The sequence below is a fragment of the Lynx rufus genome, unplaced genomic scaffold, assembly GCF_022079265.1.
Source record: "Lynx rufus isolate CCGP_SWC_20201006 ecotype Redwood Valley unplaced genomic scaffold, mLynRuf1.p SCAF_49, whole genome shotgun sequence".
NCBI lineage: Eukaryota > Metazoa > Chordata > Mammalia > Carnivora > Felidae > Lynx > Lynx rufus.
This window is the reverse complement of record NW_025814866.1, coordinates 730,770-757,602: the sequence shown is the minus strand read 5'-3', so window position 1 is coordinate 757,602 and position 26,833 is coordinate 730,770. Positions and strand designations below refer to the sequence as shown.

The following is a 26,833-nucleotide window of genomic DNA, read 5'->3' as shown; positions in this document are numbered from 1 at the left end:
AGCCACCCAGGTGCCCCTGAGCACTTTTCAGAGTGCTGTCTCCACTCTGGAGCCATAAATTGGCTGCAATTCATGGGGCAGTGAGTCTCTGCTGTGAGTGGATTAGGCCCGCAGCTGCAGCGAGGGCCAGGTTGGCCTTGGCAAGGGACAGTCTATAATGTTGAAGTCATACATAAGCCCTCCTGTCACCATAGTCATTTAGTTCAAGGGCCCGTTGAGACAACACTGGAGTGGCATCCATCTGGCTATTGAGAGTCTCCCCTAGAGTGAATGCCCTTCTGAGAGGCCCATCTACATTCCTCTTCCCCAAACCTGTCCCCCAACTTCCAACCCTGTTCTTGCCAGGTCACGACCTTTCAGCCGAATCATTAGCAGTTTCCTATGAATCAATGTTGATCCATACTTCTAGCCATCTCCCAGGCCAGTCAGAATGACCGATCAACTACATCAAGTTAAATAGCCACTACATGGGGTGCCTGGCTGGCTCCGTTGGTAAAGAATGCAACTCTTGATCTCAGGGTTGTGAGTTCAAGCCCCACGTGGCTACAGGACAGCAAAGGAAACAATCAACACAACTGAAAAAGCAGCCTGCAAAACGGAAGAGAATATTTGCAAATCATAAATAAGATAAACGGCTAATATCCAAAATGTGTGTTTAAAAAAAAAAAAAAAACTCCTACAACTCAATAGCAAAAAACCCCAAATAGCTCAATTTAAAAACGGGCAGAAGACCTGAATACACATTTGTAAAGAAGACATACAAGAAGGGGTGCCTGGGTGGCTCAGCTGACTCTTGGTTTCGGCTCAGGTTGTGATCTCCTAGTTCGTGAGTCTGATCCCCACATCAGGCTCTGCAGTGCAGAGTCTGCTTGGGATTCTCTCTCTCTCTCCTTCTCTCTCTGCCCCTCCCCTGTTCATGCTCTCTGTCTCTCTCTCTCTCAAAATAAATAAACTTTTTAAAAAAATTTTAAAGAAAAAAGAAGACATACAAATGACCAACAGGTTCATGAAAATGTGCCCAACATCACCAATCATCAGGGAAATGCAAATCAAAATCACAATGAGGTACCATGTGGGAGGTAGTCTTCGTCGGAAGAGCATGTGAGTCTTGATCTCGGGGTTGTGAATTCCAATACCATATTGGGTGTAGAGATTACTGAAAGAATAAATAAATAAACTCAAAAAAAAAAGAATAGGTATCATCAAAAAGACAAGAGATAACGAATGTTGGAAAGGATGTGGAGAAAAGGGAGCCCTTGTGCACACTTGATAGGAATGTAAATTGGTGCAGCCACTGTGGAAAATAAGATGGAGGGTCCTCAAAAAAATCAAAACTAGAAATGCCAGATGATCCAGCTCTCCCAACTCTGGGTATATATCCAAAGGAAATGAAATCACTATGTCAAAGAGACATCTGCCCTCTCGTGTTCAGCAGCACCATTCACAATAGCCAAGACATGGAAACCACCTGTTTATTAATGGGTGGATAAAGAAAAGATGATGTGGCATACATATATGAATATATTTTCCAGCTGTAAAAAAGAAGGGAGTCCTGTCATTTGGGACAACGTGGATGGACCTTGAGGGCATGATGTTCAGTGAAATAAGTCAGAGAAAGACAAATACCATATGACCTCATTTACATGTGGAAGCTAAGAAAGTTGAATTCATGGGGCACCTGGGTGGCTCTATCAGTTAAGTGTCTGACTCTTGATTTTGGCTCAGGTTATGATCTCACAGTTCGTGAGATCGAGCCCTGCATCAGGTTCCGTGCTGATGGTGGGGAGTCTGCTTGGGATTCTCTCTCTCTCTCTCTCTCTCTCTCTGCACCTCTCCCGCTCACACTCATGCTCTCTTTCTCTCAAAATAAATAAATAAACTTAAAAAAAATAAGAAAAAAGCAAAAAGCTGAACTCCTAGAGGCAGAGAGTAGAAGGGTGGTTGTCAGGGGCTGGGGGGCGGGTAATGACGAGATGTTGGTCACAGGGTACAAACTTCAGTTATAAGATGCATAACACGGTGTTGTATCCCTCAAAGGTGCTATGAGAGTAGAATTTAAATGTTTTCATCACAACAACAAAATGGTAATTCTATGAGGTAAAGGATACGTTAACTAACCTTATTGCAGTAAACATTTCGCAACGTATACACATACCAAACCAATGGTGTATATCAATTTTACCTCAGTAAAGCCGGAAAAAGAATTTTATTTATGTATTTGTTTGTTTATTTTTGCTTGTTTTTGCCACTTCCGCCCCCTGAAAAACAACTTTTAAAAACGAACGGACAAAATGAACAAATCAGGAGACTACAGATGCTGGTGAGGATGGGGAGAAGCGGGAACCCTGTTGCACTGTTGGTGGGAATGCAAACTGGTGCAGCCGCTCTGGAAAACAGTGTGGAGGTTCCTCAAAAAATTAAAAATAGACCTACCCTATGACCCAGCAATAGCACTGCTAGGAATTTACCCGAGGGATACAGGAGTGCTGATGCAGAGGGGCACCTGTACCCCAATGTTTATAGCAGCACTCTCAACAATAGCCAAATTATGGAAAGAGCCTAAATGTCCATCAACTGATGAATGGATAAGGAAATTGTGGTTTATATACACAATGGAATACTACGTGGCAATGAGAAAGAATGAAATCTGGCCTTTTGGAGCAACGTGGATGGAACTGGAGATTGTTATGGTAAGTGAAATAAGTCAGGCAGAGAAAGACAGATGCCATATGTTTTCACTCTTATGTGGATCCTGAGAAACTTAACATAGGGGCGCCTGGGTGGCTCAGTCGGTTAAGCGTCCAACTTCGGCTCAGGTCATGATCTCACAGCTCGTGAGTTCAAGCCCCACATCGGGCTCTGTGCTTACAGCTCGAAGCCGGGATTCTGCTTCAGATTCTGTGTGCCTCTCTCTCTCTCTCTGCCCCTCCCCCACTCGTGCTCTGTCTCCCTGTCTCAAAAATAAATAAACATTAAAAACAATTTAAAAAAAAAGAAACTTAACAGAAGACCATGGGGGAGGGGAAGGGGAAAAAAGTTACAGACAGGAAGAGAGGCAAACCATAAGAGACTCTTAAAAACTGAGAATAAACTGAGGGTTGATGGGGGGTGGGAGATGGGCATTGAGGAGGGCACCTGTTGGGAGGAGCACTGGGTGTTGTATGGAAACCAATGTGACAATAAATTTCATATTAAAATAAATAAATAAATAAAATAAAAACGAATGGACAATCTGCTGTACCGCTCAAGGGCCTGTCCACTTGGAGAATTGTACTTTGCCACGGTCCTCAGGGTAGCCCGGAAGTGGTGCTGTCACGCTGCAGCCATCTACTTCCGGGAGATTAAGCAGGGCCGTCCTCACCCTCCCGCACCCACTGCTCCTTAGTCAGCTGGTCACATGAAGCACTTCCGGAAGTGCAGACAAGGCTGAGGGAGGGGAGGCCATGCTGCAGGAGTGGGCTGAAGCCACGTGAGTTTCTGTCTCTAAAATTCCACTTGCCGTCATCACGATATGCGAAGGTTTGATGGGGAAGCCCAACACCTAGCTCCTGATGGCAAACTCGGGTCACATGGTCACCCATAGTCCTAAGAGTTCATTGTCTACCGGGGCCCAATAGCAAGCCGGATCTGTTTTTCCAAAGGACAGTGGTTTTCAGAAGAAGGCCAGAGGCTCCTCACAATATCACTACTTTCCACAGGCATTTCGAATAGGGTTAGATCTGCTGGGTCACAAGGTCCAATCGGAAGAGTAGCTTGCACTGAAGCCTGGACTTACTGCAGCGTTATCTCTTGTCTCCCCACACAGAAGTGGTCGCCTCGAGTGACACAGAAACAGGTCAACGTGTCACCGTCATATGTGACATATATTCCCCAATCTAAAAGGGTCCACCAGACATTACTTTTAGAGGTAGCTGGTGCAAGGTGCAGCCTCCTGTCTTTCACCTTGAAGAGGGGATTTGAACATGCTTTGGAGCACTGAACTTCTGGAAGCTCCACTGAGGTTTTACTTCCCCGTATTTTCATGGGGTGTAACTCCCACCTTCTGGTTTGCTTATATCCTACTGGGGCATCCATGGTACTTTCCGCTTCTTGCTCATCAGATTCAATCAGGATGTTGTCATCCACGCACTGGACCGGTGGATGCTGTGAGGGATGGTAAGACCAAGTCTCTAAGTAGATTTGCAAATGTCAGAGAGGAGGAGACGTGACGTGGCCCTTAGGCAAGACTGTGAAGGTGAACTGTTGGACATCGAAGTGCTTCTGGTGGACTTAGTGAGTTGGCATGGGGCAACTTATCTGATAGGATGACAGCTGCGGAGCAGGGGCCAGGGGCTGTGACGCTCTGCTTTGGTAGAGAGACTGCCTCTGGGGCAGCATTTTCGATGGGAGTCACTGCCTGATTAAGTTCGCCCTCATCCACAGTCATCCTCCAAGATGCCTCCACCTTCTGCACAGGGTCAGACAAATGGGGGTGCGATCACAAATGCAACTTTATCTCTTTTTTTTTTAGTTTATTTATTTTTGAGAATAAGAGAGAGAGAGAGAGAGAGAGAGAGCACACATGCGCAAGCGGGGAAACGGCAGAGACAGGGAGAGAGAGAAGATATCAGGCAGGCTCTACACTGTCAGGACAGAGCCAGATGTGGAACTCACAAACCATGAGACCATGACCTGAGCCGAAATCAAGAGTTGGATGCTTAATTGACTGAGGCATCCAGGTGCCCCTCTTTTTTTTTTAAGTGCGCTATGCCCACCATGGAGCCCAATCTGGGGCTTGACCTCATAACCCTGAAATCAAGACCTGAACTGAGATGAAAAGTCAGATGCTTAATTAACTGAGTCACCTAGGAGCCCCACAACTGCAACTTTCAAGTTCAAGGCACTAATCTCTGCAAATCCTTCTAGGAGTTACACCTTTGGGGTCCTTCCTCAATATCAAGCCAGGGATGTTCTGACATCTTCATTTGTTTTGTTTTGGTTTGGTTTGGTTTTTTGCATCAACTCCTTAGTTTTTGTTTGTTTTTTAATTCCAGTATAGTTAACATACAGTATTATATTAGTTCTGTGTGCAATATAGTGATTCAACACTTCCATACATCACCCAGTGCTCATCACAGGTGCTCTCCTTGACCCCCATCACCTGTTTCCCCATCTCCCCACCCACCTTCCCTCTGGCAACCATCAGTTTGTTCTCTATAATTGAGAACCTGTTTCTTGGTTTCTCTCTCGCTCTTTTTTTCCCTTTGCTTATTTGTTTTGTTTCTTAAATTCCACATATGATGAAATCATATGGTATTTGTCTTTCTCTCACTTTTGCTCTCTAGCTCTATCCATGTCTTTGCAAATGGCGAGGTTTCATTCTTTCTGTGGCTGAATAATGTTCCATTGTGTATATACACCACATCTTCTTTATCCATTCATCCATTGACAGACACTAGGTTGCTTCCATAATTTGGCTATCGTAAATAATATTGTTATAAACATAGGGGTTCATGTACCTCTTTGAATTAGTGTTTTTGTATTTGGGGTGTAAATATCCAGTGGTGCGATTACTAGATCATAGGACAGTTCTATTTTTAACTTTTTTAAAAATATTTTTTTTGTTTTTAAGTAATCTCTATACCCAAGGTGGGGCTCGAACTCGTGATACCAAGATCAAGAGTCACATGTCCTACTGACTGAGTCTGCCAAGTGCCCCTATTTTTAATTTTTTTAAGTTTATTTATTTCAAGAGAGAGAGAGCAGGCGGGGGAGGGGCAGCGAAAGAGGGAGATAGAGAATCCCAAGCAGGCTCTGCACTGTCAGCGCAGACCCAATGTGGGGCTCGAACTCTTGAAAACATGAGATCATGACCTGAGCTGAAACCAAGAGTTGGATGCTTAACTAACTGAGCCACTCAGGTGTGCATGCCCCCCCCCATTTTTAACTTGTTGAGGAACCTCCATACTGTTTTCCACTGTGGCTACACCAACTTGCATTCCCACCAACAAAGCAAGAGGGTTCCTTTTTCTCCAATCTTTGCCAACACTTGTTGTTTCTTGTGTTGTTGATTTTAGCCATTCTGACAGGTGTGAGGTGATATCTCATTGTGGTTTTGATTTGCATTTCCCTGATGACGAGTGATGTTGAGCATCTTTTCATGTGTTTGTTGGCCATCTGGATGTCTTCTTTGGAGACATGTCTGTTCATGTCTTCTGTCCATTTTTTAATCGGATTATTTGTGTTCTGGGTGTTGAGTTTTATAAGTTCTTTATATATTTGGGATACTAATCTTTTATCAGATATGTCATTTGCAAATATTTTCTCCTATTCAATAGGCTGTCTTTTAGTTTTGTTGGTTGTTTCCTTCACTGTGCAAAAGCTTTTAAGTTTGATGTAGTCCCAATAATTTTAATTTTTGCTTTTATTTCCCTTGCTTCAGGAGACATATCTAGAAAAATGTTGCTACAGTTGATGTCAGAGAAATAATTGCCTGTGGTCTCTTCTACAATTTTTATGGTTTCAGGTTTCACATTTAGGTCTTTAAATGCATTTGGGGTTTATCTTTGTGTATGGTGTAAGAAAGCAGTCCACTTTCATTCTTTTGCATGTGGCTGATCAGTTTTTCCAGCACCATTTGTTGAAGAGACTGCCTTTTTCCCATTGGATTCCCATTCTTTCCCGCTTTGTCGAAGATTAATTGACCATATAGTTGTAGGTTTATTTCCGGGTTTTCTATTCTGTTTTATTGATCTATGTGTCTATTTTTGTGCAGTACCATACTGTTTTGATCACTATGGCTTTGTAATATAACTTGAAGTCAGGAATTGATTGCGATGCCTCCAGCTTTGTTTTTCTTTTTCAAAATTGCTTTGGCTATCAGGGTCTTTTGTGGCTCCATATTTTAGGATTGTTTGTTATTGTCCTGTGAAAAAAATCTGTTGGTATTTCGATAGGGATTACATGAAATCTGTAGATTGCTTTGGGTAGTATAGACATTTTAACAATATTTGTACTTCCTATCCATGAGCATGGACTGTCTTTCCATTTTTTTGTGTCATCTTCATTTTCTTTCATCAGTGTTTTATAGTTTTCAGGGTACAGGTCTTTCACCTCTTTCGTTAAGTTTATTCCTAGGTATCTTATTATTCTTAGTGCAATTGTAAATGAGATTGTTTTCTTTTTTAAAAAAAATTTTTAATGCTTATTTATTTTTGAGAGAGCACGAGCAGGGGAGGGGCAGAAAAAGAGGGAGACACAGAATTCGAAGCAGGCTCCAGGCTCTGAGCTGTCAGCACAGAGCCCAACTCAGGTCTCGAACTCAGGAGCCGTGAGATCATGACCTGAGTCGAAGTCAGACACTTAACCGACTGAGCCACCCAGGAGCCCAAGATTGTTTTCTTAACTTATTTCTGCTGCTTCATTTTTGGTGTCTAGAAATACAACCAATTTCTGCACATTAATTTTGTATCCTTCAACTTTACTGAATTCCCTTATCAGTTCTAGCAGGGTTTTTTTTGGTGGAGTCTTTTGGGTTTTCTATATATAGTATGTCATATGCAAACAGTGAAAGTTTTCCTTCCTCCTTACCCACTTGGATGCCTTTTATTTCTTTTTCTTGTCTGATTTCTATGGCTAGGACTTCCAGGGCTATGTTGAACAAAAGTGGTGAGAGTGACATTCTTGTCTTGTTCCTGGCCTTCAGGGAAAAGGTCTCAGTTTTTCCCCATTGAGGAGGATGTTTGCTGTGAGATTTTCATATAGAAGGCCTTTATTATGTTGAGGTATGTTCCCTCTAAACCGACTTTCTTGAGGTTTTTATCATGAATGGATGTACTTTGTCAAATGCTTTTTCTGCATGTATCAAAAAGATCATATGGTTTTTGTCCTTTCTCTTATTGATGTGATGCATCATGTTGATTGATTTGTGAATATTGAACCACTCTTGCATCCCAGGAATAAATTCCACCTGATCGTGGTGAATGATATTTTTTTTAATGTTTATTTTTAGAGAGAGTGAGAGCAGGGAAGGAGCAGAGAGAGAAGGGGAGAGAGAGAATCCCAAGCAGACTCTGGCTGTCAGCATAGAGCCTGATGCAGGGCTCCAACCCACAAACTGTGAGATCATGACCTGAGCCCAAATCAAGAGTGGGATGCTTAACCGACTGAGCCACCCAGGTGCCCCTAGTGAATGGGTTGGATTTAATGTGTTGTTGGATTCAGTTTGCCAGTATTTTGTTGAGGATTCTTGCATCTATGTTAATCAGAAATATTGGCCTGTAGTTCTCTTTTTTTGTGGTTTCTTTATCTGGCTTTGGTATCAGAGTCATGCTGGCTTCATAGAATGAATTTGGAAGTTTTCTTTCTTCTATTTTTTGGAATAGTTTGAGAGGAATAGGTATTAACTTTTCTTTAAATTTTTTTTTAACATTTATTTATTTTTGAGACAGAGACAGCATGAATGGGGGAGGGTCAGAGAGAGAGGGAGACACAGAATCTGAAACAGGCTCCAGGCTCTGAGCTGTCAGCACAGAGCCCGACGCGGGGCTCGAACTCACGGACCGCAAGATCATGACAGCCAAAGTCAGACGCTTACCCGACTGAGCCACCCAGGCGCCCCGGTATTAACTCTTCTTTAAATGTTTGGTAGAATTTGCCTCTGAAGACGACTGGTCCTGGACTTTGGTTTGTTGGGAATTTGTTTCTTAAAAGATTTTATTTTTAAGTGATCTCTACACCCACTGTGGGCCTCGAACTCACAACCCTGAGATCAAGAGTTACAATCTCCACTGACTGAGTCAGGCAGGTGGCCCATTTGTTGGGAATCTTTTGACTATTGATTCAATCTCCTTGCTGATAATCGGTCTGTCCAAATTTTCTATTGTTCTGACATCTTGATATCACCTAATTTAGGCCAGGATTGAGTTCAAGTTTAAGTCTCTTCCAGCTGCATGGGTGAACATTAAATAGAATCTCCTGTAAATGCACCCAGCTCAATAAATTGTGTCCAACTCAATGTTACTATCCATCCTCCTTGGTGTAACATCTCTAGAATTCACTCCCACACATATTCTCCCAGCTTTCTGCCAGTATTTACTAACAAAAATCCTGTTATACTTTTGGTGTATAGACTATTATCTCTTGGGTCTTGGTGTGTGCCTGTTCCCCTGGAACTCGCTGAGAGACCCTAGTTATGGGTTCAATGTCACCAGGGGATGGTTGTGGGGGTTCTTGAGGAGAGTGGGTACTCGTTTGTATGAAAGCCCTAAATATTCTCTTACTTTTTGTAGCCATTGGGCTCCCAGTACTGAAAATCCAGCTCAATTGAATTATGCAGATTCAGAATCCCCAAGTCAGTTGAGTTCCCAGCCTCTCCGCGTTTCTCAGGTGAAAGGCAGGGTGATGGGAAGGAGTGGGGGAAGGGGGGCTCAAAGTGGTGGTGCTTTCAAGCCTGAAGATGCAAACAAACCAATACACAAAGCCCCTTTTTGGGGATAGGATTCCTGACACCACGCCTGTTACCACTTTCTCCATCAGTCTGGATCCTGTGAGGAAGTCAAAACAATGGCAGATCCTTCCCTGGTTCCTTTCAGAGAGAGCACAACTCTGCCGATGACACCTTGATCCTGGCCTCCTGGCCTCCCGAAGTGGGAGACGATACATTTTGGTTGTGTAAGGCTTCTGGTTTGTGGTCCTTCCTCACAGCAGCCCCTGCAGACTCACAAAGCCCTTATGGCTGGAACCACAGGGGTGGGGGTGGAGGTGCAACTCCTCAAACTTAGCAAGAGACGGGGGCAGGGCTCACCTAGTGCCAGGGTCCCTGAGCTCAGAAGAGGGCCCTTGTGGGGCTGGGACCCCAAAGACAGTAGCTTAAGAAGTGGCACACCCGCTGTCTGGCTCAGCGCCTCTCCTCCCGGGCACGTATCTCTGAGGAAGGACCGCGAGTACCCACTTGATTCACGATAGCCAGAACTGGAAACCACCTGAATGACTACCAACAGGGACATGGATAAATTGTGGTGTGTGCATACAATGGATATTTGTCAGCAGTGACGAGGAGGGAACAGCTGACACAGACGGCCACGTGGGTGATGTCACCGGCCCCATTGTCTCTGGAGCGGGATATTGGATGGGTGGAGGCACGAGGGGGCTTTTCACAGTGATGTAAATGTTCTGCAGTTCGATCTGAGTGGCAGATTCGCAGGCAAAGAAGGCGGGTGTCCACTTCATTTCGTGCAAGCTCTCAATAGAGCCATTTTGCAGGAATTTTCAGGGCCGAGAAACTATTCTGTGCGATCCTGTGAAGGTGGATCCCTGTGCTTATACATTTGTCCAAATCCACACGACACCCACCACGGAGAGTGAACCCTGATGCCAGCCATGGGCCCTGGTTAATAACACACTGGTATTGGCTCATCAGGGGTAACGAGTGGCCCACATCCCTGCGGGATGTTAGTAGAAGCGGATACAGCTAAGGAGCAGAGTGAGGAACGAACTCTCTAGGAACCCTGCCCTCGGCTCCGTTTCTCTGCAAACCTAAACTTGCTTTGAAACCCAAAGTCCACCGGGGCGCCTGGGTGGCTCAGTTGGTTAAGTGTCCGACTCTCGATTTCAGCTCAGGCTGTGATCTCAAGGTTTGTGGGTTTGAGCCCCGCACGCGGACAGCGCACAGCCTGCTTGGAATTCTCCCTCTCTCTCTGTCTCTCCCCTGCTTGCACTGCCTCTGTCTCCCAAAATAAAAATAAACTTAAAAAAAAACCCGAAAGTGTATTGATTTTTTAAAGGAGATTTTCGGTTATTGAATACACCGCAAGGGGGGTGGCGAGAGGACAGCAGAGGAGGGGCCGTCTGCCAAGTCCATTAACTTTTTTTAACACCCAGGAAGGCAGCCCCGGGCAGATGGGCAGATGCAGTAGGTCCGCATCGTCAGGACCCGAGGCTCCTTTTATCCCCCAGAGCCCGATAGCTTCCCTTCATCGGTGTAGCATGCCCCCCCCAGGGCACTGTGGCGTTCGTGTCCCAGCGAGGAGCTGGAGTGGGACAGGGGGCCCAGCCTCGAGGTTACCCACGCACCCACATTCCACTGCCCCACCTACTCACAAAAGGGGGGGATGTACCTTGAGCTGAGCACAATTCTATTGTTATGTAAAAATAAGCACAGACACTGGGGACGAGACACAGAACCCGATTGCTACCCTTGGAGATTAGGCGGGACGATGAGTGTAGAGTCAAGAGAAGCAGAGAAACGGGGCAAGAACCGCGGGGTGTTGTTACTGACGGAAGCTATTACGGCACCATTGGTCTGCTCCCGGGACTGGTCAACAGAGACAGAAAAATCAGAGATGCAGAAAAGAGAGCAATCCCCGAGCGGGTCACGGGGGGTGGGACCCGGTGCCCAGGCGCAGGGACTGACCTCAGCGAACTGCACCTCACCCACGGGGCCGGGAGAGCAAAGGGTTTGGGTCCAGGCCTTGGGGGACTGACTCGGCCGTGGAAAGCCGGGAATTTGGGGGAGAAATTCTGATGCTTTCTGTGCTCGGTTACACATGAAACAAAGGCTGCTACTGAGATGTGAGGCAGGCAAGAGTTCACCGTGGAGAGCCCGGGGTGGGGGTGGGGGGTGGCGGTGAAGGGCAGACGGACTCAGAAATTCCCAAAGCAGGCTGGCCACGCCCGCGGGCCCACTGAAGGCTCGCCTTCATTTAAAGTGTGTTTTACTAGGGGCGCCTGGGAAGGGGTGGGGGGCTCAGTTAAGCCTCGACTTTGGCTCAGGTCATGATCTCACCATTCCCAAGTTCGAGCCCTGCATCGGCGCTCTGTGCCGACAGCTCACAGCCCAGAACCTGCTTCGGATTCGGTCTCCCTCTCTCGCTGCCCCTTCCCCACGCGTGCTCTGTCTCTCAAAAATTAATAAACATTAAAAACATAAATAAAGCGTGTTTTACTGGGCGCTGGCACTGCGGCAGGGAGCCGGGTGGGTGCTCACAGGGGTGCGGGGCAGGGCCCGGCGGGGTAGAGGCCGGGAATGGGCCGGCAGGTGGTCCCGGCTGCCCTGCTTGGCTCTGGCACCTACTGGTCGGTGTGGGACACGGCCGGGGGGCGTCGTGCTCAGTAAAAGGACAACTGTTTATCTTCATGTGCAGGTTTTTATTTGCCTGTCATAATTCTGATATTTATGTACATATATATATATTTCTTTTGTTTTTTGTAAAGGGCTCATCAACAGACCAAGCAAAGGCATAGAGGGACACCTTGCCTGCCAGGCAGGAGCACAGCAGAGCTGGGAGAACCAATCTTTCCTTTTTCCTTTTTTTTTTTTTTTTGTCTGTTTTTATTTTTCCTAGGATGGGATCATCAAAGCTAATTGCTATAAAACCTAGAAACCACCTAGAGACTCAGACATCTGCCTACACACTAGTGGCATATGGGGGAAGGCAAGGGCACAAACTTTCAAAGTCACGGTGTATTTACATTCCCAAGGTTGAGGGGCGGGGGAAGCTGAGCACGGGAACTACTCAGACGGGCTGGGCGGGGTGGCTAAAGGGTTCTGGGCTGCAGGCGGTGGCGGGGGCAGTGGGGGGGGGGTGTGCCTGCCCCACACCCTGGCAGTGACAGAGGCCACTTGGATGCTGTCTGGTGGGCACCGAAGGCAGCGTGTGTATAGAACTCCTGGAAGCCGGCCGCGGGGCGGGGTGGGCGGTGGGAGGAAGGTGCCGATGAGAGTGACACTGGCAGGTGGGGACTCTGGGCTCTCCAGATGGCCTCCTCTGCACCCGTGGCCAGCTTGCCCAGCTCCCATCCTGGTTGGAGCAGATGGTGGGGACGCCGAGTTCTGTCCCCGGTCCCAGCCAGGCTGTGTGAAGAGTGGCCAGCCCTACTTCCTCTCCGTCCAGCCACGGCCTCTCTCTGCCCAAAGGCTGATGAGGCAGCACCTGAAGGCTCCCGATGTGTGGGTGACTGGCCCCTGGGCTGGAACAAAGCGGTGTGTGCCCAAGAAGGGGTGTGGCTGGGTTTTGGCAATAAAGTGGGGACCGGGTAGTCAGAGGGGGATCAGAGGCAGTGAGTTCCTCTCCTCTGCCCCCAACTTCAAGCCTCCCACAGGCCCGAGGCCAGAGCGGGGGGCCGAGGCCTGGTAGAGAGTGGAAGGAGCCTCCGTCCCAAGGTCAGCACAGGTGTCGGGCTTGGGAGCCTTGGCCTCTGACTCCCGTGTGGCCCAGCCCCAGGCTCCGCCCTGCCTGGCCTTGCCTGGCTGGAACCTGCTACTCTAGGGTCCCGGCAGGGTTGATGGGGGAGGCGGCCCCCGAGCTGTCATTGCCTCCCGCGGCTTCCTTCTCCTTCTTGCCGCTGTACTGGCCGATGAAGGAGCCGTCCTCATTGAACTGGACGTCCACGCTGCCCCCGTAGTCGGCCAAGCTGTCATCACTGCCCAGGGGCTTGATGTCTCCATTGAGGGATGGCTGGCTGCTGCCAAAGGCCTTCTCCTCATTGTCACTGTGGGGGCAGAGGGCAGGCAGGAGTGGGAGGCTGCCCGCTAGAGCCCGGCAGGAGCCGGCAGGTGCTAGCCCGAGGGAGGAGGCCTGGCCCAGGGTCCACCTGCCTTCCATGCGCTCTGAATGCACTGGGGCAAGGGTCCTCATCCCTGACACATACCGGGGGTGGGGGGGCAGGTGACACGCACAGCGCCAGAGGGGCAAGGCCCAGGCCTGCCCAGGATGCTGGGGGACGCGAGGACACAAGCGGGCGCTCGGCCTGTAGGTGAGCCGGACGGGGGCGCCAGTCCAGCTGGCAGCCCTTCCACAGCCCAGAGGGGGGAAGCCGGGGAGGTGACAGGTAGGCCCAGAAACTGAGCGTCGGCATGGGGACGAACTGGGGCATGTTGGCTTCTCCCAAAAACAGGGAGCTGCGGGGCCAGAGGGCTGGGGGCGTGCGGAGCCCCGGCAAGCGGGGGCCGATGGCACTCCCAGGCACACGGTCCGCAGGAGGGCCCCTGCTATCAGGCTCTGACAGTGTCTTCCCACCGCCCCTGTCTTACCTCTCCAGGGACCTGACATCACCCAGCGGCACAGAGAAGAGAGAGAGACAGGGTCAGATATAAGGGCGAGAGCAGTGCTGGGCGGCTGGCCAGCACCTGCTCTTACCCCCAGCTCACCTGTACTCGCCGAAGGTCTCGTCCTTCATCGGCCGGGCCTCGGAGTCCACCTGGGTGTCCTCCTTATCCTTCACTGGAGACACAGAGAAGGCCCGGCTATCCCTCCCACCCCCGCCGGACCCCGGACATCGGGCCCCATCCCCGGCTTGGGGACACGGGCGAGGCTTGCCCCCTGTGCTCCGAGGGCCCCGGGGACTCTCTCGGCAGCGCTCAGAAGCCAGGAAGTCTTCGACGTGGACCACTCACCCCACGTGGGCCTGGCTGCCGTTTGCTGCCGGTCTGCGCAGAAGCTCCCTCTGGGCCCCCCGCCTGCCCCCGACATGCCCATGCCGTCCTGCCGGAGGCTTGGGGACCGGGGGTGGGGGTCACGTACCCGCTCTACCGCCCTCACCTGAGCCCCAGGCCGGGGCTTACCTGAGTATTTGCCACCCTTGCTGCGCTTGATGAAGCAGAGGATGAGCAAGACGAGGACCAAGAGGATGATGGCGCTGATGAAGCCGATGAACCAGCCCTCGGTGGCGAAGCCAGCGGGAGGGAGTCTCACGCGGCCTGCGGGCAGATCGGGAAGACACGGAACCCGGCCCCCGGTGAGACGCCCACTCCCAGCCCCTCTGCGTCGGGAACTGGCCGGGGCTGGGGGAGGACCAGGCCGGCAAACACCACAGGGGCGGGAGGGGACCGAAGCATGCTTGAAGCTGGCTGGTTGGGGAGGCCCTCGGGGGGGAGGGGGGACAGGGGGCACGGAGATTCCGGGAGGAGGAGTGGGGGCGCGGCACGGGGCCGGGGCGGAGGGACGCGTCACCGGTGCCATTTGTCTTCACGGCCATCTTTAGGAGCACCCTCTCCTTGAGCAGGTGGATCTCATAGTCTGTGTCGGGCTGCAGGTCCCACTGCGTGTAGGAGCTCTGGTTGTAGCTGACGTACTGCGGTGGCAGATGAGGGCCCGTCTTCTCGTCTGCAGGGGCGACAGGGCGGCAGAGGTGAGCAGGAGTGCCGTGCGGCGCCCTGGTTCCACACCGCCCCCGGGGGGCCTTCTGTGCTCACCTCCCAGGGCTTTGAACCAGATCTGGAACCCAAAGTTGCACTGGCCCTCCTTGGGGACCCAGGAGACCACGCTGTAATTCTCGCCGGCCATGGCCGAGATGTTGCCAAAATCCGGGGTCCCTGGGGAGCAAGAGGGCGTTGTGGGACCTCGAGGCGGCCCAAGGCTGGCCATCCTGGGCCTGGCTGTCCGGCGGGGCCTTCTCAGCCCCCTCCAGCTCACCAGATAAGGCCATGGTGCCCCCTTCCCGCACGATGGCCTCTCCAGGGCCCTCTTTCGTGGTGGCTTGCAGCTGGAAACGGTACCGCAGGTGCGGGCTAAGGTTGGTCAGGTTGTGCATCCGCAGCTCAGGGTCCGGGAGGTCAAAGGACAGCTGCTCCTTGTCCCCGTCATCCACTGCGAGGACAGACGGGGAGTTGGCCGTGACCTCCAGCTCCGCCCGCCCCCCAGCCGCCCTCTACTTGTCGGCCGAGCCCGGCCGGGGCGACGCACGTACACGGGTGGTAAGAGAGCACGTAGCCAGTGAGCACGCCGTTGTGGCTGAGCGGGGGCTGCCAGTGCAGCAGCAGGCTGGTGTCCGACTGGCACTCCACGTGCAATGCCTCAGGGTGGCCGGGCACTGCGGAGCACAGACACGGTGGCAGGTCCTTGCCCGGCCAGCCCTGGGGGGCGGCGGGGACAGGGCCGTGGGCTGCAAAGCTCACCTCCTTCTGGGGTGCTGAAGGTCATCTCGCTGGCAGGCCCCAGTCCTCGGCCGTTAAAGGCCTGCACCTCCAGATGATAGGAACTGTAGGGCCGCAGGCCTCCCAGGACGGCGCTGGTGGTGTTGGCGGGCACCACCACGTGCCCTTTGTGGACATGCCTCTTGCTGTGCTTCCTCTGACTGCCCTCCCACCAGTACGTCACCTGCAGGTGGACGGGAGGCCCCGTAGGGACGGAAGGTGTCCAGCAGGGCAGACCCCCTCCCCGCTCCGGCGCAGGCTTCCCACTGCCCTGGATGGAGAACCTCTCCTCCTACCCTGATGACTCTAGGACAGCAGGTGGCAGAGGCCCGCCCCAAAGCCTGCCACTCCCGGTGGCCTCGCACCTCACCCTGGGAATCCCCTTGCCCCCACGCCTTGAACCCTTACATTGTATCCCCGAAGGTGGCCCTTGACCTGGGCTGGGTCCACGGGCCACCATCTGACCAGCACGGCACTCGAGTTAAGGATCTTGATGCCTTCCAGCTCGGGGCTTGCCTCGGGGTCTGGAAACAGCCGGTGGCATGGATGAGGGCCTGTGGCCTCCGGAGGCCAGCCCAGAACCCTCCCACAGAAGGGAGATAGATTTGGATGCTACGCAGGGGGCGGGCCGTTTGATGAGCACGGCGTGTGCACAGTGGCACAGTGCCGGGGTCTCTCCTTGCATACTGTTTGTCGGTTGCAAGGGCAAAAATAGTACACAAAGGAGTAACCAGGAAGGATCTTGACCAGGTGATCAAAACTAACATCTCGTAATGTTCCAGATGCAGGGAAAAGAAAGAAGCAGGACAACCAGACTTGATGGGGGATCTGGGACTGGACCCCGGACCGGGGGGAAAAGACAGCACTAATTGATACAATTGGAATATCGGCTGCCAACTAGGTAAATACAGTGGTAAATCAACAGTAAATGTGCTGTCAGGATGGCACTTTGGTTATGGAAAAAAACGTCCTCACTCCTAGGATATGCTCTATGGAGAGCCCCGGCGAGGAGGGAGGAGTGTGGGCCATCTGTGCGCATTCGGGGCTCCACCCCCCCATGGGCGGGGCCAGCCCAATACCCACCCCGCCATGGGCGGGGCCAGCCCAATACTCACAGTCTTCCCCAGAGTAGCCAATGGTAATCTGGGGCTCAGGGCCTTTGCCCTGGCTGTTGACAGCCTGGACCTTGATCTCATAAGGCACAAAGGTGGACGTGTTGGACACAACCAGGAAGGGGTCGCTCACGATCTGCTCCTGCCAGGCACCCCGCGTCCCCTGGGGGCGCCACTGGACGCGGTACTGAACCTGGGGGGCGTTCCAGTCCATCCACCTAAGCGGCTGGAGGAGGAGGAGCACCACAGGAGCTGGTGGGCCAAGAGCACTCGCCTCCTTTGACCCCCTCCCGAGCCCAGCCATGAGCCCAGCCTCATGTCCCGTCATCCTCTGGTCCTCAGCACAGCCAGGGGTCACGGCCAACACCTGGTCCTGGCCTGATGCCCCGGGCCATGCTCAGCCCGAGGGGGAGGAGGGGCGCCCTCACCTTCCAAGTGATGACCATGTTGCTGGTCTCATTCCCTTCCCCCTTCACGTCCACAGGGTTCTTCTCTGGGGCTGGAACACATCAAAGCCGTGTTAACACATCAAAGCCATGGGCTCCTGCCGAGGCTGCGAAGGCCAAGGACCAAGGAAGGAACGGCCCTTTCCGGCCCTGGGAGCCGGGAGCCAGCAGTTCTGGGGGAACCCTGCCTCCCACCTCGCACTGGAAACCTAGAAGCACAGGGGCTTGGGCACAGTCACCTCTCTAGGCCTTCCTTGCAGGAGCCCAGGGGCCCTGGAGTTGGAGGCGCCCCTCCCAGGTGGCTCACCTGCCTCAGGCGTGACCACAGTCTCAGAGGCCGGGCTGGGCTCTCCGGAGCCATACTTGTTGATGGCAGTAACTCTAAAGGTGTAGTGGACATAGGGCGACAGCTTGAGGGTGGTGGAGGTCTGGTTCCCGGGCACCTTGCCCAGACTATACCATTTCTCAGGCGCCATCTCCTTGTCCTCAAATTCAATGTCATACTCTGCCAAGAAGCGAGCCGGCAATTAGGCGTGTGGCATAGAGGGGAGGGCTACATGGGGCTGTAAGTCCGGGTCTCCCTGAGGAGGGGAGGGAGCGCCCAAGGCAACAGGCATTCTCAGAGTTCCAGGAGGAACTGTGAGCCCCAAACCCAGGTGCTTGCCCCATGGCGTGGGCAGTCCTGGAGCCTTGGGCCCGGGAGGACGGAGGTCCCGCAAGGAGGGCAGACTACCCGGGGTGGCCGTGGGGAGGTGGGTGGCGCCACGCTCAGGCCTCTTACTCTCGATGGGGGCGTTGTGGTCCTCGGCAGGTCTCCAAGACAGGCGCACCTGGCTCTGCTTCAGCAGGTGGCGGTCAGACAGCTCCAGCTGAGGCACCGGCCCGGGGCTCCCTGAGGGCCACGGAGGGTGGGTTCTCTGGCCCATACGCCGGCTGGCCACCCCCCTCCCCAGCTTGAGAAGGCCCTGCAACGTGACCCCGGGCTCTTGTGCCCGGAGGCCCGTGCCCCCCACGCCTGTAGGTCGGGAGCCCGACACTCTCCTAGGACTCACCCACCACCAGGAGCTCGGCCCTGCTCTCCACTATGTCCAGCTCGGTGCCAGCCACGCAGCTATAGTTGCCCTGGTCACTGTAGTCCAGGCTGTGGATGACCAGGAGCCCGTCCTCTATGAAGTACCTGGTGGGGAGAGGGCGCGCGCTCATCCTTTTGTTCTGCTGCCCCCCTCCCCCTCTTGCCAGAACCTTCCTGCTCAAAGCAGGGGTGCTTCCCAACGGATGAGGCCAAGAGGTCTGGACATCCTGCCCTCCCCACTCTGCCCCCTTCCACCAGGCCCGGGTTGGGGCTGGGCCCGCACTTGTCATCGTCCCCAGACTCCTGCAGGTTTCGACCGTCCCCTCGCCAGGTGATGCTGTGCTGCAGGGAGGGGTCAAAGGAGGCCTGGCACGTGAATGTCACTTTTGAGCCTTTCTTCTCGATGGCACTCTGCGGCCCCTGTGTGATCTGAGTGGCATCTGGGGGCAATGATGGAAAGGGAGGGTCAGTCTGGTGTCCTCCAGAGACCATAACCCTCCCTCCTGGAGGAGCTGTTGATCACATCAGTCGGGGGCAAGGGGGGGAGGGGGTATCATCTGACCTTTGACCTGTAGGTTAGCCACAATGGTCACATTGTTTTGGTCGTTGGCAGCCTGGCAGAAGTAGTGGCCAGTGTCGTTGGTCTGGAGGTCCCGGATGCCCAGGGTCCCGTTGGTGTAGGGGAAGAAGCGTTCATCCTGTAGCACGGTCTTCCCTTCCTTGTCTAGCCTAGTGTGAGCAGAGCAGGCCTGGCTCAGACCCCACCGGGCTGGGCTGGGCTCCCCGCCCTCCCCAGCTCCCTGGGCCAGAATATGGCTTAGAGGCGCCCCCTTCCGGGAAGGTCACTCACCACTGGACGCTGGGCACAGGGGCTCCAAAGGCCTTGCACAGGAGATAGGCGGTGCTGCCCTCCACCGCCATGTATGTCTCGTTGTCTGGGGTCAGGATCTTGGCCGGAAGCTCTGGGGGAGAAGTAGTTACAGGGGACGGGGCAGGACTCAGGGTGGGGCGAGGGCCCGTGAGCATCCAGGGCAGGCGCGGGGTTCCGCAGGGCAACCTCTCCCAAGAGGGCCCTTGGGTGCTTCCCTGCACCCTACTCCCACCCCTGCCAGACTGAGCCTCTGCCTTCCAGCGTGCCTCAGAGGCGCCTCCCATCCCAAGCATCCAAGTTTTACCAATTACTTGAGCCCCACTGACAGTCGACCTCTTCCTGAAAGCCTTCCTGGCCCACCTTTGTCTTCCCTGAGGCTCCGGGAGAGGAGCCACCAGGCTGGCCTCGGGCACATCCTGGCCAGGGTGAGCCTCCGCTCAGTGACACCTGCTCAGTGACACGTGGTGGGCCAGAGCACTCTCTAAAACTGCTTTTTCATCTGTAAATGGTGGCGAGACCCCGCCCTTCCTCCACAGCACTGCCCCCCCCCGCCCCGCCCCAGTCCCCCCGGCCGCCCCAAGCCACCGCTATTGACGGGGGTGGGCGAGACATGGGGTGGAGGGCCCCAGCGAGGAGAAAAGCAGCCGCTGGCCGAGTCAGTCTGGTGGCCTTGCCTGGTGGGCTGCGGGGACAGGTGGGTTACTCACGAACGACATAGATGTAGGCATTGGCCAGCAGCAGCCCGTGCCGGTTTCGGGCCTCACACTGGGTCACCATCGTGTCGCTGGGCTGCATGTTGCTCAGGATCAACGCTCCACGCTGGATGCGGTACTTCTGGTCCTTGGCCAGCTCTGCGTGAGCAGCAGGCGGGCCCCGAGGCCCAGGGCGGAGCAGTGAGGCACAGCGAGGCTCCTCGTCACCCTCCCCTTCCTCCCCGGGGCCCCCCAAGCTCCCTGCCCCTGTTGGAGGCCCCGCTCACCCTCCACGGGAATGCCATTGATTCTCCAGGTGACCTCGGGCTGGGGCCTCCCTTGCACTTGGCAATCCAGGCGGGCAGTCTCTCCAGGCCCATACAAATGGCTCTGGGGCTTGTGTAGCCAGTAGGGGGCAGCTGCGAGAGGTGGCGAGCTGCCCTGAGCAGGGGCGGCCGGCGGCCAGCTCTGGCCCCAGACCCAGACCCAGCCCACCCCCTGTGACAGTGGGCACTGCACACTGCCGTCCCTGGAGGTCGCTCCTGGGAGGCCGAGCGACCCAGGAGAGGCACCATACCCTCCACAGTGACGTAGTAGGTGTGCCGGTCGCTGCCCAGCGAGTTCTCTGCCAGGCACCGATACTCGCCGTCGTCCTCCTCCACCACGTTCAGCAGCTGCAAGGTCTTGTTGTGGTTCTGGTAGGTGACTCGGTCGGCCGGCATGGGGCCACTTGGGCGCAGCCACTTGATGGTGGGTGTGGGGCTGTCCAGGGCCACGGTGGAGGGAGGCCGAGGGAGGGGAGCACAGTGGAAGAGAGAGCGCAAGCCTGCTCAGCCCCGGCCCGTGACAGAGGTCCGCTCGTGCCTGCCCACCCCCACCCGGGGCACCCAGACTCACAAGCCCTCAGCGATGCACTCCAGGACCAACGGCTGCCCCTGCAAGGCCACCAGGTGACTGCTGGAGTTGGTGGGGAAGAGTAGGCGTGGCTTCCTGTCGATCATGCTGTTGGCTGGGAGGAGAAAAGGGGTGGGTGGCACGGCCCACCCCACCCTCCACCCACGGAGTTACCAGGCCAGGTGGATGCCCCTGTGAGGCCCTAGGGCCTCTGTTTCCTCCTCTGTTAAAGGGAGGGCCCCTTCTCCGTTCTCGCCTCCTGGGAAGGGGTCCGAACAGAGGCGAAGCGGGAGCCAAGCCATCCTGGAGGAAGACCAAGGTCGCCTGATCTTCGGGATGGGCCGTGCCAGAGCGTGAGACAGCAGGTGAGGAGGAGGGTGTATCAGAGTCTTAGGGACTCACTGGCCTTGACCCGGAGGTCAATGGGCTCCTTCTGGATGATGGTCCGGGTGCCAGGGAAGTGGGCGTGGCAGATGTAGTCCGAGTGGTTGTCCGACGTGAGCACGTTGGCAAAGTAGAGATTGCCGTTCTGGCCCATCGTCACCCGCTCATCCTGTTTGATGTGCAAGATCTCTGTGGGGGCAGGTGGGGGGCAAGGAGGCGAAGGTCAGGCCCCCGTCCGGGAAGCTGTACCCACTGACACCTCCACCCCAGGCGGCAGCCGCTCGTGGGCACCCACTGCTATTCATCCAGTAGATCCGGAGCGGCTCTGCGCTGGGCGGCGGGTGGCAGGGCAAAATCACCGATTCCCCTTCCTCCACCTCCACAGGTTTCACCGTCTCCTTCGGCCACTTGGGGGCACCTAGAAGGGACAGAGAGAGGCTGGCACTGTGGGGCCCAACTCTCCTCCCGGTCAAGGCAGGGCAGGGCAGGGGAAAGGAGGAGGGACGGCCAAGAGGGTGAGAGGGCCAGGTGGCGAGGAAGTTCACACGGTGGGAGGCAGAGACTCGGGGTCCTTTCCGGGCTCCCCACGCCGCACGCAGAGGACCAGATGGCTGTAAGGGGCCAACCCTTCACAATGCTTAGCTCCCACCCAGAGGCCTAAGATGGTTGGGGGGCGGGGGGGAGGCTGCGGTGCAGCGGTGGGGGAGGGGAGCTGCGGAAGGATGTGGGAGTCACAGACCCTTCCATCATCCTGACACAGAAACCATGGCAACAGTTCCCAAGGTAACCCGCGGGGTGGAGAGGAGAGAGGAGCATGCTCAGGAGGCAGAAAGCTCGGGGAGGACGGAATGCAGAGGGAAAACCCCAGGGACAGGGTGACACAGATAACGACGGAGCTGGCTGGCGGGCAGAAAGGAGGGAGACGGAGGGGCCGGGTCGGAGGTGGAGGGAGGAGGGGAGAGCAGAGGAGAGAGGCCACAGAGTGACGGGCGCAGCGGAGAGAGACGGCCCAGGGTGGGGCAGGAGATGGGGCCGCGGAGGCACGGAGGGGGCAGTGGGTCACACGGAGGCAGGGCAGGCCCGAGCGAGAGCGAGGCAGGTCAGCAAGGCCGAGGTGGGGCAAAGCCCAGAGGCAGAAACCAGGGAAGGGGAGACGGAGGGGACCGGGAAGGCAGCGCGGAAAGGGACAAAGCAAAGAAGCAGGAGGACCCTGCCGGGGAGTGAAGGGGGAAGGCGGCGGGCGGCCGGCGGAGCAGCCGGTGTCTTCCGCCCACTAAACCGGCAGCTGGGGGCGCGTGGCCACCCCCGGCCCGGACGCCCACGCACGCTCCCCGAGACCTGTTCGGGGACCCTCTCGTGTACCCCCAGGCCCTCCCAGGCCCCTGCGGTGCCTCGCACCCTCAGCCATGAGCTGGATCTCGTGAGACATGGCGGTGCCCAGCTTATTGCTGGCAAAGCAGCGGTAGGTGCCCTGGAACCTCTGGGCGAAGTTGCTGTTGTTGCCCGCGATGGTGAAGGAGCCGGAATGGGGCGCCTGGTGCACGGTCACACCCGCTTCCTCCTTGGGTTTGAAGTGGACGCCGTCCCGAGTCCAGCGGAACCTGTGGGCAGAAAAGGGCTCAGAGGCCGAAGGCCCTGGAACCCAGGACAGGGGCTGGCACAGGCTGGAGGCCACGGTGCGAGCAGCCAGGGGCCCCGGGGACGGGCCGTGCAGGGCAAGGACCAGGGGACACGAGAGAGATCCGGGGCATCCGGGCGCAGAAGCTGGGCGGCCCTGGGAGGCAAGAGGACTAGAAGCTGAGGTCAGCAGTGAACAACGGGGCTTAGAAGGTGATGGTCACTCACTGCACTTCAGGTCTGCCGCTGGCCTCGCACTTGAGGCTGATGTCGTCTGTGGGGAAGACAACCAGGCGCCGTGGAGACTGTTCGGTGATGACAGGCGGTTCCATCACTGGGGACAGGATAGGGAAGAGGTGGTGAGGACGGGGTCTGGCTGGCTTCACGGCCTCGACCCCCGTCCCACTGGGAGGGAAGGCACGGTCTGAAACCCTCAGAGGCCCCAAGGCCGCGGAGGTGGGGGGGCAAGGAAGAACGAGCTGGAAACAACCCGGCTGGGCCACAGGCGGGTGGGCCATGAAAAGAGGGAGAGAAAGGGACACGGAACAAAGGTAGAAAGGGACAGAACAGAGAGGACAGCCACAAAAAGTACAAAGAAAGACATCTGAGGGAGAGATGAAGCCAGAGACAGAAACCAGGAAGTCACGGGGACAGAGGGAGCAGAGAGGACGCAGTGGCGACAAGAAGCAGGAGAGGGTACAAGAAAACCCAGGCCAGGGCAGAGACACAACAAAGATGGCCCACGGGTGAGACAGCGGGTCGAGGACCCAAGAGCCGGAAAAGGCAGCGACCCGCACAGGGCACAGGGCTCACAGAGGTGGAGCATGTGCGGCAGGGGGACTCGCTGGCACCCCTCTTCCCCGCCCCTCCCGCCCCGGGCCTGGGAAACACTCCCCCCCTTCCCCGACTTACCACGGTATCCTTCATCTAAGAAGTCCGGGCAGCAAGGGAGAGAGCGGAGAGAAATGCTGACACTTGCAGACCCCCTGGGGAAGGGGACGGAGGGAAAGGGGGCTACGGGTGGTGTCATACGGGGGGGGGGGGGCACAGGCCAGGCTGGGGTTGTGGGGCAGAGCAAGGCCCAGAAGGACAGGACGGTCTCGGGGTGGGCTAGGCTGCGGCCCCAGCACACAGGGAGAAATTCCTGCCTTTAACAAGGAATGCCCTCTGGACAGACGCTTGCATCCCGCGGGCGGGCGGAGGCGCAGAACTGACCCCCCTCCCCCCCAGAAGGTGGGGAGGCAGGCAGCCCAGCATCCAGGGCACCCTCCCCCGCTCCAGCCCACTTCCCTCCTAATCCAATTAGCACAGCTCAGTGTTTTCAATTACCCAGGCCCAGCCTTCAGAGCCCGGCTGCCCCCGCTCTCCCCCCCCAGCCCTGCGAAACCCTCCCGAAGGCCCGGCTGCATCCGAGTTTCCATTGCCTGCAGGGCTGACTCCAGTCTTTTCTTTCTCCCCTTCCTTCCTCCCGGGCGACGGCCACCAAGTTGCCCGGGGCTGAGGCCAGAGCTGCTGCTTCCCGGCCACAGGACTCGGCCCAGCACCAGCCAGGGCGGCTGTGAGGAGGGGAGAGGAGGCGGGGAGGCAGGAGTGCACAGCCTCTGAAAGCTTTGTCTCTGCAGAAGACCTCAGTCGCGGGTCCCCTGGAGAGAGGAGGAGGCTCCCGGGGGACACTGCAGAGGGAGCCCGGGGCTGGGGAGGGGCCAGTACAGGCAGCCTAGAGCAAGAGACAGTGACGGGGTGGAGAAAGTCGCCCGGGTGGAGGAAGACGGGGAAAGAGACAAAGGGGCCCAGGGGCAGGGAGAGAGACAGCTCTAGCTGGAGGGAAGGCTCCTACAGGGCGGCACCGGGTGCCCAGAGCGGCCCACTTCTCTCTTTCTCCAAACTCTCCCTGCCCCTCCCTCCACAGACGGACACACCCGGCCAGACGGCCCCGCCGCTGCGGCAGCAGGGCAGGCCAGGCGGGTGCCCAGGGTGAGGCCTGAAAAGCGACCAAGAGGAGACGGAGGGGAAGGAGGACGAGCACATGTGTGTGAGTCCAGGCACACATGTGAATGCTCAGGAGTGTACCGCGCGCAGGACGTCTGTGTGTGAGTGTGTTTGCATATGGGTGTGTCTTGACAGAGTACGTCTGAAGGCCGTGCGTGTGCCTCCGTTCAGTACCGTACACCTGCCTCTGTGTGTACGGATGACTCTGTTCCTTTGTGTCTAAACCCCTCGCTTGTGTGTGTGTGCATGTGTGTGTGTGTGTGCCTCCTATGTGTCTTCTCCGGGGGCTCTGCCCCGTCTGTATATCTGTGCCTGGTTGGATACAGGTGGCTCGTCTGTGTCTACCCACGTGTGCGTCTATGTCCATCTGCCACAGGGAATCGGCACAGGCACGACTGCACGTACCTCCGTGTGCATATCCCAGGGGACATCCCCACCCTTTGTCCCATCCGTCCCTCTCCACCTCCTCCAAACCCTCGGCTGCCTCCCCCCAGCACCAGGTGTCCTCCAAGCCCGCCTCCCTCAGCCCCTACCCCATTCCTGGCAGAGACAGTGTTCCCCAGCGCCAGCCCCCGGCCCATCTTTCAGGGACACTGGCCTCCCCCAGGTCCGGGCTCAGAGACAAAGGTGGCAAGATGAGGGAGAAAGGACTGGAGCCACCAAGGAGCAGGCTCGAGATACACAAATGCTGCTGCCCTGCGAGATGCCCCTCACACAAGCCCAACAGCCACTCACAGCAGTGTGTTTACACTTCCTGCTCACACTGGGGAGAACACATCATCACGGTGACACAGACTCCACACACAAATGGGTACTCACAGACGGCCCCAGCTCACATGCACGCACGACCCACTATAATCAAATGCTAACAAACACCTGCAGACCTTCACAGACCTGACCAACAAGTAACAGTTACAGCGACTCACAAACTTATCCATGTAGGTAGGAAATCAAAATCACACTCAATAGCCGCACCTAGTCGATCACAACCGCACACATCCACACACACCAAATATACTGTCTGTGCAACTCACAAGCATACACAAACACTCATGTTTTGTCACAAGCCCCCAGTCATACTCCCTAACACCCGCACACCTACCCACGACCCTCCACGGACGGAAAGCTCCAGCAGTCTCACCCCTTCAGCCCCACCCAATCGTCAGGATTTACAAAACTGCGGGGCCTTTGTAAGGTGTCTTGTCCTGTGGCAGTTCACACACAGAGCTACCAGAGGCCGAAGATGAGATTACTCAGGTCAGAAACAGGGCAAAACTTGAATCCAGGCCTTTGCACAAGCTAGCCCAGGACTGGGGGCCGGCCCCGTTCTCCCGCCCGCCACAACACCGGGGGAGGGTGGGGGAGAGCGGGCCAAGGGAGAGCACCGAGGGGGCCCTTCCGGCGCCGAGCCCGCTGTCCGTGGTCCTGAAACCGCCCTCCCCCGCCCGCGCCGGTCCCCTGTCCGTGGTGCTGACACACCCCGCGTCTTCCACCCTGTCCTTCTCTCCAGAGGTCCGGGGTACCTCCTGTCCACTTTGTACCCAGGAAAGTAGAGGGGAGGGTCCAGAGCCGGCAGAAGGTGAGGAGGCAGAAGATAAAAGAGGAGCCCAGCGCGGCGGCGAAGGGAGGCGTCAAGGCTCCCTCCAGCTACTCACATTCCTCGGGGATCTGGATGAGCAGGCAGGGGCTGCACAGAAGGAGAGGCCACAAGTACCGCAGCGACACGGCCATCTTCCCGGCGGCGCCGGCGGCTCGGCACGGCACAGCCGGCCGGGCTCGGCTCAGGCTCCGGCCGGAGGGAAGGGGGCTGGTGGGCGGCTTGGGGCGGGAGCCAGGGGTGGGGGCACTGGGAGAGGGAAGGAGG

General features: G+C 55.7%; 1 protein-coding gene across 3 annotated transcripts; it reads right to left on the bottom strand.

The window, feature by feature from the left end:
- Nucleotides 1-12,122: 12,122 nt before the first annotated feature.
- L1CAM (L1 cell adhesion molecule) lies at nucleotides 12,123-26,725 on the bottom strand. 3 transcript variants are annotated; one of them, XM_047098497.1, is made up of 28 exons: nucleotides 26,625-26,725; nucleotides 23,893-23,907; nucleotides 23,209-23,314; nucleotides 22,762-22,964; nucleotides 21,659-21,781; nucleotides 21,382-21,552; nucleotides 20,983-21,094; nucleotides 20,663-20,847; nucleotides 20,373-20,504; nucleotides 20,101-20,244; nucleotides 19,373-19,484; nucleotides 19,085-19,251; nucleotides 18,806-18,962; nucleotides 18,503-18,627; nucleotides 18,232-18,342; nucleotides 17,758-17,955; nucleotides 17,433-17,503; nucleotides 17,008-17,230; nucleotides 16,301-16,416; nucleotides 15,875-16,076; nucleotides 15,667-15,789; nucleotides 15,393-15,566; nucleotides 15,173-15,292; nucleotides 14,931-15,083; nucleotides 14,543-14,677; nucleotides 14,129-14,201; nucleotides 14,012-14,023; nucleotides 12,123-13,470 (listed from the first exon to the last, which is right to left on the bottom strand). In XM_047098497.1, the coding sequence occupies exons 1-28, from the start codon at nucleotides 26,698-26,700 to the stop codon at nucleotides 13,239-13,241; spliced, it is 3,771 nt and encodes a 1,256-aa protein (XP_046954453.1). In that variant the 5' UTR covers nucleotides 26,701-26,725; the 3' UTR covers nucleotides 12,123-13,238. The 3 variants fall into 3 exon arrangements, with proteins under 3 accessions (XP_046954453.1, XP_046954454.1, XP_046954455.1); XM_047098498.1 differs by lacking the exon at nucleotides 14,012-14,023; XM_047098499.1 differs by lacking the exons at nucleotides 14,012-14,023; nucleotides 23,893-23,907.
- Between the last annotated feature and the right edge of the window lie 108 nt (nucleotides 26,726-26,833).